The sequence below is a fragment of the Mobula birostris genome, chromosome 21 (assembly GCF_030028105.1).
Source record: "Mobula birostris isolate sMobBir1 chromosome 21, sMobBir1.hap1, whole genome shotgun sequence".
NCBI lineage: Eukaryota > Metazoa > Chordata > Chondrichthyes > Myliobatiformes > Myliobatidae > Mobula > Mobula birostris.
This window is the reverse complement of record NC_092390.1, coordinates 2,378,885-2,397,833: the sequence shown is the minus strand read 5'-3', so window position 1 is coordinate 2,397,833 and position 18,949 is coordinate 2,378,885. Positions and strand designations below refer to the sequence as shown.

The 18,949-nt window shown below is 42.0% G+C and overlaps 1 protein-coding gene across 1 annotated transcript in view; it reads left to right on the top strand.

The window, feature by feature from the left end:
* The window catches only part of smc3 (structural maintenance of chromosomes 3), a 122,443-nt gene that overhangs the window by 83,676 nt on the left and 19,818 nt on the right, over positions 1-18,949 (top strand). Inside the window, exons 25-26 of the mRNA XM_072239840.1 lie at positions 13,687-13,899; positions 15,590-15,760. Of these exons, the coding sequence (XP_072095941.1) occupies positions 13,687-13,899; positions 15,590-15,760 (384 nt within the window). The remainder of the gene's footprint in view (positions 1-13,686; positions 13,900-15,589; positions 15,761-18,949) is intronic.

Genomic DNA, 18,949 nt, shown 5'->3' with positions numbered 1-18,949 from the left:
AGCAACAAAAGAACTTTAAAGGCAAGATTCTGTTCCCGGCAGTAGAGTTCAGCCTCAACAGCAAAATGATTAGCAAACCAGTCTTCAAAGATTTGACCAGTGACCCATGCTTTCTTGTTAGCTGCCCAGTAGACAGGAAGCATATTCTTACTCAAACCCTTAAGAGCACGGGGGTTTAGTGAATGGTAAACTAAGAGAGGCTTCATCTTAAAGTCTCCTTCGGCATTGGAACACATAAGCAAAGTCAATCTGTCCTTTGCTGCCTTGAAACCTGACGCAGTTTTTTCATCCTTACTTATGTAAGTGCATTTCAGCATATGCTTCAAAAAAGCCCAGTCTCGTCTGCATTAAACCCCTGCTTTGGTGTGATGCCTAACTTAGCTATCAAAGCCCGCAACTGCACAGGGTAGCATTCAGCAGCTTCGTGGTCAGCACTAGCTTGCTCACCGTGCACAGCTAAGTTGTGAAGCCTGTGACGATTAACAAACTTAGAAAACCATTCCCTACGTGCATTAAAGCTAACAATATCACTTGGCACTTCTTCACTAGCCACTGAACAAAGACGACCATAAATATCCAAAGCTTTCACATGGAGATGATCGGAACTAAGTGTTTTTTTCTTTGTTTCAGGCTCAGTGTACAAACTCAACATTTTCTCCATTTTTGTCATAATCAGGTTATGCATTTTGTTAACAATCTTTGAAGACACTTGTGATCAATCAATCACTGCACTTTTTATTTTCTCAGCATTTTTCTTTATGTTTCTGATCGTGGACTCACCCAGCACAAAGTAGCGTCCCAGAACTGTGTTATCTTCACCTGATGCAGCCCTGTTTATAATTTCCAACTTCTTTTCAAGTGTTAAAGCGGTTCTCTGCCACTTGGCTGATAGCCCAGGACTTGACAGCAGATGCTTAAGAGGCATAGTTAAATATTTGAAGCACAAAATCACTGCACTGTAGGTAAAAACAACAAAAGTTTTAAGAGTGCAAGATCGCACATCCACACGTTGCCAAAACCAATGCAAGACTGGCAGGAGTGAGACTGAGGCATGCGCACGTGACTTGTATTGGCGGGAAAGTGGTGCTTCTCGTCCCAACAGTGAGACTGTGAGGTGTGCGCACGTGACTTGTATTGGCGGGAAAGCAGTGCCCCTCGCATAACTGTGAGTTTTGGACGCATATAAGGAGAGGTTGGTAGAAATAGGTTCCTCGCATAACTGTGAACCCGCATTGTCTGAAGACGCATATAACGAGGATAAGGGTGTAGGTTGAGTGAACTTGGCCTTTTCTCCTTGGAGCGATGGAGGATGAGAGGCGACATGATAGAGATTTATAAGATCATGAGGGGCATTGATTGGATAGTCAGAAGCTTTTTCCCAGGGCTGAAATGGCGAAAACAAGGGTGTACAGTTTAAAGGTGCTTGGAAGTAGGTACAGAGGAGATGTCAGGGGTAAGTTTTTAGGCGGAGAGTGGTGAGTGCATGGAATGGGCTGCCGGTGACGGTGGTGGAAGCGGATACAATAGGGTCTTTTAAGAGACTCTTGGATAGGTACATGGAGCTTAGAAAAATAGAGGGCTATGGGTAACCCTAGGTAATTTCTAAAGTAAGTACATGTTCGGCACAGCTTTGTGGGTCGAAGGGCCTGTATTGTGCTGTAGGTTTTCTGTGTTTCTGTCTGCACTGCCATTCAATCATGGCTGATCCTTTTTTTCCTCTCCTCAGCCCCACTCCCCAGCCTTCTCTCTGTAACCCTTCATGCCATGTCCAATCTTCGCAACCACTGCTTTCAGGCGAATTGGTCTCTAATTTCCTTTCTGTTGCTCTCCTCCTTTCTTATTGGAGTGACATTTGCAATTTTCCAGTCCTCTGTACTATGCCAGAGTCCAATAATTGATGAAAGATTGTTACTAGTGCCTCCACAATCTCTACTGTTACCTCTTTCAGAACCCTTGGGTGCAGTTCATCTGGCCCAGGTGACCTATGTACCCTTGGGTCTTTCAACTTTTTGAGCAGCTTCTCTGTTGTAATAGAAACTGCATTCACTTCTCTTCACTCGCACCCTTCAACATCTGGCTCACTGCTACTGTCTTCCACTGTGAAGACTGATGCAAAATACTCATATAATTCATCTGCCATCTCCTTGGTGCCGGTTGTTATTTCTCTAGCCTCATTTTCTAGTGGTCCTATATCCACTCTCATCTCTCTTTTATTTTTTGCATACTTAAAAAAGCATTTGCTATCCACTTTGATATTGTTTGGTAGCTTGCTTTCATATTTCTTCTTTTCCCTTCTAATGATTCTTTTAGTTTTTAAAAGCTTCCCAATCCTCTATCTTCCTGATAATTTTTGCTTTGTTGTCTCTTGCTTTTACATTAACTTCCCTTGTCAGCCACAGTTGTACTATTTTGCCATTTGAGTATTTTTTTTGTTTTTGGAATACATCTATCCTGTACCACCTCATTTTTCCTAAAAACTCACGTCATTGCTACTCTGCTGTTATCCCTGCCATTTCACTTTGGCCAACTCCTCCCTCATACCACTGTAATTTTCATTACTCCACTAAAGTACTGCTATATTTGAATTTACTTCCTCCCTATCACATTTGAAGTTGAACTCAATCATATTGTGATTACTGCCTCCTGAGATTTCTTTTACCTTAAGCTTCCTAATCACTTCCGGTTCATTACATAACACCAATCCAGTATAGCCTAGTAGGCTTAACAACAAACTACTCTAAATAGCCATCTTGAAGGCATTCAACAAACTCACACTTTTGAGATCCATTTCCAACCTGATTGTTCCAATTAACTTGCATGTTGGAATTTTCCATGACTGCCCTTTTGACACCCCTTTTATATTTCCTGTTGTAATCTGTGGTCCACATCCCAGCTACTGTTGGGAGGCCTCTGTAGAACTGCCATCAGGGTCCCTTTATTGCAGTTTCTGAACTCAAGCCACAAGGATTCAACATCTTCCGATTCTATGTCACATCTTTCTACTGATCTAATGCCTTTCTTTATCAACAGACCCACGCCACCCCGTCTGCTAACCTTCCTAACCCTCCGATACAATATTTAATTTGGACATTCAGCTCCCAGCTACAACCATTCTTCAGCCACGACCTCACTGACAATCTGTAATAATGCAACAAGATCATTCACCTTATTTCTTAACAGTACTCCATGCATTGAGATATAACACTTTGAGTACTGTATTTGCAACCCTTTTTGATTTGAATCCCTAATGCACTGATACTCATCCCGCTGGCTGCAATTTTGGCCTATCACCTGCCTACCCTTCCTGACAGTATGGCTGCATGCTATCTTTGCTTTTTCACTATCTGTCCTATCCTGAGTCCCTTCAGTCTGATTCTCAGCCTCCTGCCAAATTAGTTTAAACCCTCCCCAACAGCTCTAGCAAAACTGCCCCTGAGAATGTTGGTTCCCCTCGGGTTCAGGTGCAACCTGTCACTTTTGAACAGCTTATACCTTTCCCAGAAGAGATCCCAATTATCCAAGAACTTGAAGCCCTGCCCCCTGCACCAGGTTCTCAGCCACGCATTAATTTGCCATATCATCTTGCTTCTACCATTTCTGGTATGTGGTGCAGGCAGCAATCCAGAAATTACTACCTGGGAGGTCCTGCTTCTCAGCTTTCTACGTTGCTGTCTAATTTCAGAACCTCTTTGCTTTTCCTTCCAATGTCATTGGTACCAATATGTACCAGGACATCTGGCTGCTCTCCCACCCCTCCAAAATATCCCTAGGCATTGAAGTAATTTTGAAATTTCACACTTCTTTGGTGTCCTACTTTCATTTTTTTTTCTGGAGAAAAATTGTCTTGTGCTGCTTTAGAGTCAGAGAATCATCGATAAGTACAGCATAGGAACTGGCCCTTTGGCCATCTAGTCCATGCTGAGCTATTTAAACTGCCTAATACCATTGATCAGCACTGAGACCAGAGCCCTCCATAACCCTACCATCCATGTACCTATCCAAACTTCTCTTAAGCATATAAATTGAGCTCGCATGCACTAGTGCTGGCACGACCCTCTGAGTGACGAGGTTTCCCTTCATGTTCCCCCTAAACTTTTAGCCTTTCACTCATAATCCATGACCTCCAGTTGTAGTCCCATCCAACCTCAGTAGAAAAGGCCTGCCTGCATTTACCCCATCTATACCTTGCATAATTTTGTATACCTTTATCAAATCCTATCTCAATCCTACGTTCCAAGGAGTGAAGTCCTTACATATAACTTGGGTCCTCCAGACCTGGCATCATCCTTGTAAATTTTCTCTGTACTCTTTCAACCTAATTTACATCTTTCCTGCAGGTTGGTGACACAATACCTATAACACCTTGCACTTTAAATTCCATCTCCTATTTTTCAGCCCACTTTACCAGCTGGTCCAGATCTCACTGCAAGCCATGATAGCCTTCCTCACTGTCTACTACACCTCCAGTCTTGGTGTCATCCACAGATTTGCTGATCCAGTTAACCATGTTATCATGCAGATCATTGATATGGATGACAAACAGCAAAAGACCCAGCATCAATCCCTGTGCCACACCACTGGTCACAGGTCTCTAGATAGAGAGGCAACCATCTGTGTGTGTTGGTCCATCGTCGTCGATGAGGACCTCGACACCATTATGATGGTGTCAAGACTAGCGCATGATTTGGATTTAAGTGAGGGAGAGTTGTGCAGCATCTGCCTCACTCCCAGTTCCCATCTGGATCCAGTGGCAAGACAGAGTCGAGAGGGCTGGAGATGGGACTAGGCGCACTGGATGTCCCGGACGTCTTCTGTGTCTTGTCCTGCTCTACACGTTTCACGACGCTTGCAGAGACCGCCTTCTTGATGGTTGGACCTTCCATTGGTCTCGTCCGCTCAATCCACTGGAGTCTGTCTTCACATGCTGGGATAGACAACTCCCTATCTCACTGAGGGTTTGAAACCCGTCGGCTACCCTCACCTGGTTTAGCTGGCTTGTCGCAGCCGTTGCCTGGGGTGTGGCCGCTGTTGCATGCAAACAGCTATGGGGAGCCACAGGTGAGAGCTGAGTTCCAGGTGGGGACCAATGGTGGACTAACCACCTTGAAAAGAATGCGACATGTTCCCCCCACCAGAGATGCTACCCCTCCCTGACACCCCATACAACCATCTAGTACCACACTATGCCTTCTCCAACAAAGTCAATGTCTAATCTAATTTACTACCTCATTTTGAATGCCGAGTGACTGAACTTTCTTGACCAACCTCCCATGCGGGACCTTGTCAAGTGCCTTGCTAAAGTCCATGTAGACAACAACCACTGTCTTGCCTTCATCGTGCAGCCAAAACATTTTACTCAGAAAGTTCAAAGGAAGATCTAAACAAGCCTGATGCATTTTGGAAACAAGTCCTGTGGACTGATGAAGTTAAAATAAAACTTTTTGGCTGCAATGAGCAAAGGTATGTTTGGAGAAAAAAGGGTGCAAAATTTCATGAAAAGAACCCCTCTCCAACTGTTAAGCACGGGGGGTGGATCGATCATGCTTTGGGCTTATGTTGCAGCCAGTGGCACAGGGAATATTTCACTGATAGAGGGAAGAATGAATTCAATTACATACCAGCAAATTCTGGAAGCAAACATCACACCGTCTGTAAAAAAGCTGAAGATGAAAAGAGGATGGCTTCTACAACAGGATAATGAACCTGAACACACCTCAAAATCCACAATGGACTACCTCAAGAGGCGCAAGCTGAAGGTTTTGCCATGGCCCTCACAGTCCCTCGACCTAAACATCAGCGAAAATCTGTGGATAGACCTCAAAAGAGCAGTGCATGCAAGACGGCCCAAGAATCTCACGGAAGTCTTTTGCAAGGAAGAATGGGCGAAAATCCCCCAAACAAGAATTGAAAGACTCTTAGCTGGCTACAAAACGCATTTATAAGCTGTGATACTTGCCAAAGGGGATGTTAAGTTACTAAGTACTGCCTTGCAGGGTGCCCAAACTTTTGCTTCGGGCCCTTTTCCTTTTTTGTTATTTTGGAACTGTAAAAGATGGAAGTAAAAAAGTTTTCTTGCTTAAAATATTAAATAAATGTGTCATCTTTAACTTCATGCCTTTTGGAAATCAGTTCATCTTTTACTCGCTTAGCTATTCACGGTAACAGAAATTTTGACCAGGGGTGCCCAGACTTCTGCACCCCACTGTATATAGGCTTGGAGTTGTTTCTCACTTAATGATCTTGCACCTTAAGCATTCACTCACTCATTCTCAGTGCTCAATGACAGCAGTCTGTGTCACTGACAAAGTGAACTGCAGCAGTGATCTAAAACTTTGGTTAGTTTTTCCCAGTACAGTGACAAATGAGAGTGAGATGCATCTAACAAAAGAGTGGATTTGTTTTTGACTGTCGCTGCTATTTTTGTGCATTATGCAAACACGAGGAAATCTGCAGATGCTAGAGATTCAAGCAACACACACAAAAAATGCTGGTGAATGCAGCAGGCCAGGCAACATCGAAAGGAAGAGGCACAGTCGACGTTTCGGGCCGAGACCCTTTGTCAGGACTAACTGAAAGAAAAGATAGTAAGAGATTTGAGAGGGTTTTGGATCTCCCCCTCCCCCTCCCACTTTCACATCTCTTACTATCTCTTCTTTCACTTAGTCCTGATGAAGGGTCTCGGCCCGAAATGTCGGCTATACCTCTTCCTATAGATGCTGCCTGGCCTGCTGCGTTCACCAGCAACTTTTATGTGTGTTGCTTGAATTATGTGTCACATTGAAATAGGTTATTGTGGTATTGGATCTCTTTTCTGTATTATTTACTATGATAAAAACAATGCACAACAATTTTTAAGAGAACTTGTTTTACACTTTCTGATTCAACAGTAATTTTAGTGACCTACTGTATGTCAGTGATAATGCATCTCAATGTAGTAAGGTTTGAAAATGCTGAAGTAAGGGAGTTGAGGTAATGTACTTTAAAAATGACTTTAATACTTAAGTAATGATTGTCTTCTACTGATGCCAATTTAGTGACTTCATACATTTGTCCTCTACCATCACTTGACTTCCATTTCAGATGAGGTCATCAGTAAATGGTAGACTTGGGTTCAATTGTAATATGTACATAGAACATTATGTAAATTTGAATATTCTTGCTTGAATATTCAAAGCAAAAATCGGGTTGGGCAGTTAATTACAAGAATAACAAAGTTATGCATCAAGCTCTGGTACATTTTAGAGTTCCCCACAAACTATATCAGTATTTCTCAAAGATGTGTAATGAGTCATTCCACTGAGGACATATTTGATTGTCACACTGAGCCATGAAATTATTGAATGGTAGATCAGATTCATTGGGCTTTTCCTGCCAATTCTTACCATCCATATGATTTGACTATATATCCATTCTGTAAAGCCATCTAAATTTCAGAGCCATCATAAAAGATGTACACAGATTTGTGGTAGAACCTATTGTCAAAGCAGTGATTGCTGGTGTTGATTTATGGGAAAATATATGGGCTGGATTCTTTCTGTAAAAGCTAGATTGCTGCATGTGAAATGCTTGGAGAATCTTTGAAAATATAAAGCCACATTGCTGGGTTTGCCAGCAGTCGACCTAGATGTTCCCTGACATTCAGGACAATTCCAGAAGTGTTAATTAATCACTTCTGTAAAGAAAATCTGGGTTGGGGAGGGCAGGTGCTGAAAGTCTAAAATAAAACAGAAATAAAACAGAAATCCTAGGTAGGTCAGGCTGCGAAGAGAAATGTCAGTGTTTCAGAGACCCTTCATCAGAAACTACTTGAAATACTAATTCTGGTTCTCATAGATGTGGACTGGTTTGCTGAGTATTTCCATTTTCTTTATACGGTGATGCTAGAAAGTTTGTGAACCTTGTAGAATTTTCTCTATTTCTGCATAAATATGACATAAAATATGATCAGATCTTCACCTGTCCCAAAACTAGATAAGATAACCCAATTAAATAAATACAAAAAACATGACCCTTGTTCATTTATTTATTGAGAAAAATGATCTAATATTACATGTATTTGTTGGGAAAAGTATGTAACCCTCTGGGGTAATGCCTTCTACAAAAGCTATTTGGAGTTAGGTGTTCCAATCAATGAGATGAGATTGAAGGTATGGGTTGTAGAGGTACCATGACCTGTTAAAAAAGTCACAAAGTCAGGTTACTGACAGAGCCTACTCTTCTCAAGAAATATCTGTTTATGTGTACCATGCCTCGATCAAAACAACTTTCCGAGGACCTTAGAAGAAGAAGAAGAAGAAGGAGAAGAAGAAGAATTGTAGAGATGCATGAAGCTGGAAAAGGCTACAAAAGCATTTCTAAAGACCTGAGCATTCATCAGTCCACAGTAAGAAAAATTGTCTACAAATGAAGGAAACTCAGTACTGTTGCTACTCTCCCTAGGAGTGGACATCCTGCAAAGATGACACCAAGAGCACAACGTGCAATGCTGAAGGAGGTGAAAAAGAACCGAAGGGCAACAGCAAAAGACCTGCAGAAACCTCTAGAACTTGCTAAAGTCTGTTGACATGTCCACTATAAGAAAAACATTGAACAAGAATGGTGTTCATGGAAGGACCCCACGGAGGAGACCACTGCTCTCCAAAAAAAAAATTGCTGCACATTTCAAGTTTGCAAAAGATTACCTGGATATTCTACAGTGTTTCTGGGACAATGTTCTGTGGACAGGTGAGAAAAATGTTGAACTTTTGGAGAAATACACATTGCTTTATTGAGGTAGAAGGGCAGTGCACACCAACATCAAAACTGCATCCCAACTGTGAAGCATGGTGGAAGGAGCATCATGGTTTGGGGCTGCTTTTCTGCCTCAGGGCCTGGACAGCTTGCAATTGTTGAGGGAACAATGAATTTAAAATTGTATCAAGACATTTCACAGGAGAATGTCAGGGTGGCAGTCTGTCACCTGAAGCTTAATAGAAGTTGGGTAATGCAACAAGACAATGATCCAAAAGACAAGACTAAATCAATAACAGAATGGTTTAAAAAGAATGGTGTTTTGTAATGGCTGAGGCAAAGTCCTGACCATAATCCTATAGAAATGTTGTAGAAGGACCTGAAGCAAGTCGTTCATGCAAGGAAGCTCACCAACATCCCAGAGTTGAAGCAGTTTTGTAAGGAAGAATGGACTAAAATTCCTCCCAAGCCGATGTGCAGGACTGATCAACAGTTACCAGAAACGTTCAGTTGAAGTTATTGGTATAGAGGGGACACACCGGTTATTGAAAGTGAAGGTTCACATTTTTTCCAACTAATACATATAATATTGGATCATTTTGAAGTAAGATGTTTTTTGTGTTTTATATATTTAATTGGGTTCTCTTTATGTAGTTCTAGGGCTTGCATGAAGATCACATTTTAGGTCATAGTTATGCAGAAATAGAGAAAATTCTACAGGATTCACGAACTTTCTAGCATCACTAGAAAATACTCACAATAATTCAACAAGACCATAAGACATAGGAGCAGAATTAGGCCATTCAGCCATCGAGTCTGTTCCACCATTCCATCAAGGCTGATCGTGGATCCCACTCAACCCCATACACCTGCCTTCTTGCCATATCCTTTTATGCCCTGACTGATCAAGAAACTATCAACTTCCACCTTAAATATACGCAAGGACTTGTTCTCTACCGCAGTCTGTGGCAGAACATTCCACAGATTTACTGCTCTCAAACTAAAAAAATTCCTCCTTACCTCTGTTCTAAAGTGTCACCCCTCTATTTTGATGCTGTGCCCTCTTGTTCTGGATACCATCACCATATTCTTGCTTGAATCCTCCCCACATCTACTCTATGTAGTCCTTTCAACATCTCAGCAAGAAAAAAATCTGCAGATACTAGAAATCTGAGCAGCACCCGCAAAATGCTGGAGGAACTCAGCAGGCCAGGCAGCATCTATGGAAAAAAAGCACAGTCGATGTTTTGTGCCGAAACCCTTTGGCAGGACTGGAGAAAAAAAGCTGAAGGGTAGATTTCGGGTCGGGGGGGGGGAGGGAGAGAGAAACGCAAGGCGATAGGTGAAAATTGGAGGGGGGAGGGATGAAGCAAAGAGCTAGGAAGTTGATTGGTGAAAGAGACAGAAGGCCATAGAAAAAAGAGCACCAGATGGGCAATGGTGGGCAAAGAGATGACATGACAGAGGGAAAGGGGGATGGGGGGGAGGGGAAGAGGCATTACTGGAAGTTTGAGAAATTGATGTTCAGGTAGAAGGCTACCCAAATGGAATGTGAGGTGTTGTTCCTCCGACCTAAATGTGGCCTTATCAAGACAGTGGAGGGGGCAGAAAGTGGGGGGGGGGGGGGAAGATGTGCTTTTACCCTATCCTCCCGCCACCCTACCAGGGATAGGATTCCTCTTGTCCTACCCTACCACCCCACCAGCCTCCCCATCCAGCACATAATTTTCTGAAACTTCTGCCACCTCCAACTGGATCTCACTTACTGCTTTCCGCAAGGATCGCTCCCCACACAACTCCCTTGTCCATTCATCCTTTCCCACTGATCTCCCTCCTGGCACTTATGCTTGCAAGTGGAACAAGTGCTACCCCTGCCCCTATACCTCCTCTCACTACCATTCAGGGCCCCAGACAGTCCTTCCAAGTGAGGCAACACTTCACCTGTGAGTCTGTTGGGATCATATACTGTGCTCACTGCTCTTGGTGTTGTTTCCAATATATCGGTTAGTTAAATTAAATAACTAATGCAGAAAGAGAGGGAAAAAATAAAGGTAATGCATATGGGTTCATTGTCCATTCAGAAATAGGATTGGAAGATGTTGAATCCTTGTAGGTTGAGTTAAGAAACTGCAAGGGTAAAAGGGCCCTGATGGCAGCTATATACAGGCCTCCCAACAGTAGCTGGGATGTGGACCACAGATAACAACGTGAAATAGAAAAGGCGTGTCAAAAGAAGAATGTTATGATAGTCATGGGAGATTTCAACATGCAGATCGATTGGGAAAATCAGGTTGATAATGGTCCTCAAGAGGGTGAGTTTGCTGAATGCCTACAAGGGTAGAGCACTCTGTCATTGAGCTTGCCAGGGGATCAGCTATACTGTATTGTGTGTTACGTAATATACTGAAGACAATTAGGGAGCTTAAGGTAAAAGAACCCTTAGGAGGCAGTGATCACAATTTGATTGAGTTCAATTTGAAATTTGATAGGGAGAAAGTAAAGTCTGACGTAGCAGTATTTCAGTGGGGTAAGGGAAATTACAGTGGTATGAGAGAGGAGTTGGCCAAAGTAAATTGAAAGGAGCTGCTGTCAGGGATGACAGCAGAGCAACAATGGCGTGAGTTTCTGGGGAAAATGAGGAAGGTGCAGGATAGATGTATTCCAAAAATGAAGAAATACTCAAATGGTAAAATAGTACAATTGTGGCTGACAAGGGAAGTCAATGTAAAAGCAAAACAGAGGGCATACAACAATTAGCCCATCAGCAAAAATTAACAGAAAAGATAGAGTATTGGAAAGCTTTTACAAACCTACAGAGAGCAGCTAAAAGAATCATTAGGAGGGAAAAGGTGAAATATGAAAGCAAGCTAGCAAACATTATCAAAGTGGATAGTAAAAGCTGTTTCAACTATGTAAAAAAAAAAGGTGAGAGTGGATATACGACTGTTAGGAAATGAGGCCGGGGAAATAATAATAGGGTACAAGGAGAAAGCAAATGAACTAAATGAATATTTTGCATTAGTCTTCACTGTGGAAGACACTAGCTGTGTGCCGGATGTTGAAGGGTGTGAGGGAAGAGAAGTGAGTGCATTTGCTATTACAAAGGAGAAGGTGCTTGAAAAGCTGAAAGACCTCAGGGTACATTGATCACCTGGACCAGATGAATTGTGCTTCAGGGTTCTGAAAGAGGTAGCGATAGAGATTGTGGAGGCAATGGTAATGATCTTTCAAAAATCATTGGACTCTGGCATGGTGCCAGCGGACTGGAATATTGCAACTCCACTTTTAAAAAAGGAGGAAGGCAGCAGAGAGGATATTATAGACCAGTTAGCTTGACCTCAGTGGTTGAAAAGATGTTAGAGTCAATTGTTAAAGATGAGGCTATGGAGTATTTGGTGACACAGGACAAGCTAGGACAAAGTCAGCATAGTTTTCATGAGGGAAAATCTGCCTGACAAATCTGTTGGAATTCTTTGAGGAGACTACAAGTTGCAGAGATAAGGGGGATGCAGTAGATGTATTTGCAGTTTCAGAAGGCCTTTTGACAAGATACCACACATGAGGCTGCTTACCAAGTTAAGAGCCAATGGTATTACAGGAAAGTTACTGGCATGGTTAGAGCATTGGCTGATTGCTAGGAGGCAGCGAGTGGGAATAATAGGATCCTTTTCTGGTTAGCTGTCAGTGTCTAGTTGCGTTCCACAGGGGTCAGTGTTGGGACTGCCTTTTATGCTGTATAGCAATGATTTAGATGATGGAATAGTTGGCTTTGTGACGAAGTTTGCAGATGATACAAAGATTGGTGGAGGGGCAGATAGTATTGAGGAAACAGGTAGGCTGCAGTAGGACGTAGATTAGGAGAATGGACAAGAGAGTGGCAAATTAAATACAATGTTGGAAAATGCATGGTCATGCACTTTGGTAGTAGAAATAACTGTGTAGACTATTTTCTAAATGGGGAGAAAATCCAAAAATCTGAGATGCAAAGGGACCTGGGAGTTCTTGTGCAGAAAACCCTAAAGTTAACTTGCAGGTAGACAGTGGTGAGGGTTCAGAGGAGGTTAACATGGGTGATTCCAGGAATAAAAGCGTTATCGTACGAGGAATATTTGATAGCACTGGGTCTGTATTCGCTGGAATTTAGGAGGGTAAGGGGAAATCTCATTGAAACTTTTTGAACGTTGAAAGGTCTAGACAGAGTAGATGTGGAAAGGATGTTTCCCATGGTGGTAAGTCTAGGACAAGAGGGCACAGCCTCAGGATAGTGGGGTGTTCATTTAAAACAGAGATGTGGAGAAATTTCTTTAGCCAGAGGGTGGTGAATTTGTGGAGTTTGTTACCACAGGCAGTTGCGGAGGCCAGATCGTTGGGTGTGTTTAAGGCAGAGATTGATAGGTTATTGATTGGACATGGCATCAAAGGTGACGGGGAGAAGGCCGGGATTGGGGCTGAGGAGGAGAAAAAAGGATCAGCCATGTTAGAATGGCAGAGCAGACTCATTGGGCCAAATGACCTAATTCTGCTTCTATGTCTTATGGTCTAATTGATTTGTGTCAAGTCCCAAACTTGCTGACAGTTACTAGGATCTCTACCAGGATGCAAGGGTAAATGGGTGTTAAATTTGGCAGTTCAACAAAGGTATGGTATTTCCTGGTGGAATTGAGGCCTGTGTGATCATAACAACTGCCTTGTCGATAACGAATATAATGCACGTCCTATTGATACCTTCAGTAAAACCAGAGTATCTAAATGTATTGTAAATCTCATCCAGGTAATAATAATGTAATATTTTGCTGTATTTACATCAGTCACTGTGCATGATTTGGTTTGCAAGTTTTTAGTTTGGCACTTATAATTTAAAGTTTGTCTTGTTAGAAGCTACTGTTGGTGTTTTGCCTTTTGTAAGTTGTTTCCTACTGATTGTTATGCTTTCTATTTGTTTCCTATCTTTTCCAGCTTTTCCGGAAATTGGAACAGTGTAATCAGGAGCTGAAGAAGTACAGTCATGTCAACAAAAAGGCCTTGGACCAGTTTGTGAATTTCTCTGAACAGAAGGAGAAACTCATGAAGCGGCAAGAAGAGCTTGACCGTGGCCACAAGTCCATCATGGAGCTTATGAATGTACTTGAGTTGAGAAAATATGAAGCCATACAGCTTACCTTCAAGCAGGTAAAATATTGTGTGATATTAATAGATTATAATGTAAGTGAATATTAAATCTTTACTGTTTGTTCAAAAAATGGCTCATAAAACTAGTGTCTTTTTCTGCTATGTAGTATTTTTGATCAATGGACATTCAATGTAAACTTTGTAACTCTTGTAAATATTAATAACGTGGGGGAGATGGGGAGTATGGAGTGGACATTTATATCAAAGGCTTAGTGAAAATCACTTTTTTTTAAAAGAGAAGGTTCTGTTTATTTGTCAGGTGTTCATTGAAACATGTGAAATGCATCATTTGGGTCAATGACCAACACAGCCTGAATATGTGCTGGGCGAAGCCTATGCTTCTAATGTCAATAAAGCATACACACAGCTTATTAACCCTTACTAATCCATGTGTTTGGAAAGTGGGAGAAAGCCAGAACACCCAGAGGAAACCCACACAGTCACAGGAGAAGTACAAAACAGCACAGGAATTGAGCCCCGTTCACTAGCACTATAAAGCATTACACTAACCACTGCAACACTGTGTCATGTGGACACGACTGTGCCATTTGTTTTCAAATCTGATCCATGATCTGTAGGGCATTCATGTACTTTGATTAGCCATCAAGATGGTGGGTAGTGGGTAGTTAGACCACTCCTGAAGTGTCCTAGTTAGTCAATGTATAACATCAAAGTGCTACAGATGAGCGAAGTGCCACACCTTTATTTGTGAGGGGGTTTCAAGATGGCACTAAGGATACTGCAAACAAATATTGCAGTAACCTTAGCTCCTTGCTCCTGTGCTGAGTGAGCTTGGTATTTAGTTTGCTTCGCTTGAGAACCAAGTAAGTATGATTATTGTCAGGGTAGCACCTGATTTACTCATTGAATGAATTACTCATTTCTAAATTTCTGAATATTGTGGTTAAGCAGACAGTTGTTTTTAGTATTCTTTGCTTAAAAGCAAATCTTGATATTTTGAGTTTGAATTTTTACTGTCATAAAATTGTCAAGAGGTTTAAAGAATTTGTTTATGTTTGACCAAAAGCTTTTAATTTTGCTGTTAAATAAATGGTTTGTCTATAATTCAGTGGTGATAGCTAAATGCAGACAGCATTATGACAATTTGGAAGCTATTGTGCGAAGTAGAGAGGGAGATGGTTTGATAGGCTGCGTAGAATTATTGATGAAATGGTAGGTGGCAAATAGTTAAGACAAAATGTCATCTAAGGAAAAATTACAGAACATCTTTAGCCTATACCAGGTATTGCATTAAACTTAAAATTCTTTATAAGATTATTTTACTGATTTAAACTTTTAAGTTACAGTTGCATTAATCAGCAATTAATTGACAACTAGCTGCAAGCTAAATTACAGTAGTGATAGGACACAATTGATGGCTTTCGACAGTGTGCTCCTTGTAAAGAAATAGACTGTAAAATGATGATAAGCAGAGGGTTTAATGTGGAGTGCATCTTCTGTCATAAGCAGAGAAAAATTTCTCTAACAACTAGTTTTACTCTGCGTGTTTATGCATGGTCATCAGCTGAACAGTTAAATGTTACCGAGCTTTGAGTTTGACAATACTGCGTGAGTGAATTCTGATGCAATAACAATGTGTGGCATTAATGTAATAAATGAAAATGTGTGGTCTGTGTTGTCATTTTTTAAAACTATAAAACATTTCGAAATGTTGCGTTACGCTGAACAGGTATCCAAGAATTTCAGTGAGGTGTTTACAAAGTTGGTCCCAGGTGGTAAAGCATCCTTGGTTATGAAGAAAGGTGATGCAGAAGGAAGCCAATCACAGGATGAGGGTGAAGGCAGTGCATCGCAGAGCAGCGTGCCATCTGTTGATCAATTCACAGGAGTTGGAATTCGGGTAACTGAATCCATTGCGTGTAAAATTTAATCAGTTTGTATGCCTGCAAGTTTTGTTTTCAGTGATTGTGTTTTTAAGGTTGAATAACACTGGACAACAAAGATTTTGCTTCCTGAGTACTTTACTATCATGTACCATTTTCTTGAAATCACCTATATTTATTATTTCAATTGATAATTCAAGTCAGAATAACTGATGCCAAGATTAAGGAAGGGACTTTTGTTGGTCCACAAATCAATCAGGTCATCATTGACACGCTTCTAGTGGGACTGAAGAAAATTACATGGAAGGAAGACATTGTTGAAAATTTTCTTGGCAATTACAAAATAGCAAACTACATGCAGCTAGTTGACGACATAGTGTCATAGAGAAGTACAGCACAGAAACAGACCCTTTGGCTCATCTAGTCTATGCTGAAACCATTTAACCTGCCTACTCTCTTCAACCTGCATTGGGACCATAACCCTCATACCCCTATTATCCATGTACCTATCCAAACTTCTAAACATTGAAATCAAGCTCACATGCACCACTTGTGCTGGCAGTACATTCCACACTCTCACGACCCTCTAGTGAAAAGGTTTCCCCTAATGTTCCCCTTAAACTTCTCACCTTTCATCCTTAACCCATGACCGCTGGTTGTAGTCCCACCCAACCTCAGTGGAAAAAGCCTTCTGGCATTTGCCCTATCTATACCCTTCATAATTTTGTATACCTCTATCAAATCTCCTCTCAATCTTCTACGATTTTAGGAATACAGTCCTAACCTATTCAATCTTTCCTTATAACCCAGGTCCTCCAGACCTGGCAACAACTTTGTAAATTTTCTCTTTACACTTTCAACTTTGTTTACATCTTTCCTGTAGGTGGGTGACTAAAACTGCACACAATACTCTAAATTAGGCCTCACCAACACCTTACAGAACTTCTACATAATATCTTATCTCCTGTGCTCAATGCATTGATTTATGAAAGCTAATATGCCAAAAGCATTTTTTTAACGACCCTTTCTACCAGTGACACCACTTTCAACAAATTATGGACCTGTATTCCCAGGTCGTTTGTTCTACCACACTCCTCAGTGCCCTACCATTCACTGTGCTGTAACCTGGTTGGTCCTACCGAAGTTCAGAACCTCTTACTTGTCTGCGTTAAATTCCACCTTCTATTTTTCAGCCCGTTTTTCCAGCTGATGTAGATCCCTCTGCAGCCATAATAGCCTTCCTCACTGTCCAATGTGTCCCCAGTCTTGCTATCATCTGCAACTTTGCTGATCCAGTTAACCACATTATTATCCAGATTATTGATAAAGATGACAAACAGCAAAGGACCCAGCACCGATCCCTGCGGCACATTACTTGTCACAGGCTTCCAGTCAGAGAGGCCACCCTCCTCTTTCAATCTCTGGCTTCTCCCACAATGTCAATGTCTAATCCAATTTACTACCTCATCCTGAATGCCGAGCGACTGAACCTTCTTGACCAGCCTCCCATGAGACATGGGAGCAGAATTAGGCCATCTGGTCCATCAACTCTGCTCTGACATTCAGTCATAGCTGATCCTTTTTTTCTATCTCCTCGTCAACCCCAGTTCCCGGCATTCACCCCGTATCCTTTGATGCCATGTCCAATTAAGAACCTATCAATCTCTGCTTTAAATAAACCCAACGACCTGGCCTCCACAGCTGCATGTGGTAACAAATATCACAAATTCACCACCCTTTGGCTAAAGGAATTTCTCCGCATCTCTGTTTTGAAAGGGTGTCCCTGTATCCTGAGGCTGTGCCCTCTTGTCCTAGACTCGCCCACCATGGGAAACATCCTTTCCACATTTACTGTCTTAAGTCTTTCAACATTTGCAAGGTTTCAATGAGATCCCCCCCCCCCATCCTTCTGAATTCCAGTGAGTACTGACCCAGAGACATCAAATGTTCCTCGTATGATAACCCTTTCATTTCTGGAATGATCCTTGTGAACCTCATCTGGACCCACTCTAATGCCAACACATCTTTTCTAAGATGAGGGGCCTATAACTGTTCACAATACTTAAGGTGAGGCATCACCAGTGCCTTATAAAGCCTGAGCAACACATCCTTGTTCTTGTATTCTAGACCTCTTGAAATGAATGTAAACATGACATTTACCTTCCTCGCCACTGACTCAACCTGCGAGTTGACCTTCAGGGTGTTCTGCACAAGGACTCCCAAGTCCTTGGATTTTCTCTCCGTTTGGAAAATAGTCTGCACCTCCTCTCCCATGATCCTGTCGTATTCCTTTTGCCTATCACCTGTCCAGCTCTTGGCTCCATCCCTCCCCCTCCTGTCTTCTCCTATCATTTTGGATCTCCCCCTCCCCCTCCAACTTTCAAATCCCTTACTCACTCTTCCTTCAGTTAGTCCTGACGAAGGGTCTCGGCCTGAAACGTCGACTGCACCTCTTCCTAGAGATGCTGCCTGGCCTGCTGCGTTCACCAGCAACTTTTATGTGTGCTGCACATTTATTTCAATTACCAAAGTGCATGACCGTGCATTTTCCAATTGCCTTACTAAAGTTCATGTAGACAACATCCACTGCCTTGCTTTCGTCCACTTTCCTGTTAATTTCCTCAAAAAACTATGGTAGACATGACCTACCATGCACGAAGCCATGCTGACTATCTGTAATTAGTCCATGTCTATCCAAATACTTGTATATCCAGTCCCTTAGAATACTTTCCAGTAACTTTCCCACAACTGATATCAGACTCACCAGCCTATAATTTCCTGGTTTCTGTTTAGAGCCTTTTTTAAAATAGCAGGACTACGTTGGCTATCCTCCAATCGTCTAGTACCTCTCCTGTCACTAAGGATGATTTCAGTATCTGTGCTCGTGCCCTGGCAATTTCTGCACTTGACTCCCATAGGGTCCAAGGGAACACCTTGTCAGGCCCTGAGGATTATCCACCCTGATTTGCCTCAGGGAAGCAAACACCTCCTCATGCTTCAGCATATAAAACCATGCCACTAAAGATTCATTTTCTGTATTCCCATTTACACTTCTTCCCTGCCAATCTTGGCACTGTCAGTGACAAGCATGGTGAATGGTTTCACCAGGACATTGCAGTCATAGAGAAATAGTGTCAGAGCTGTAATCCATCAATGCTGGCTGATTATTATTGGATACTTATGCGAGAAGTATCAGACACTGAGTA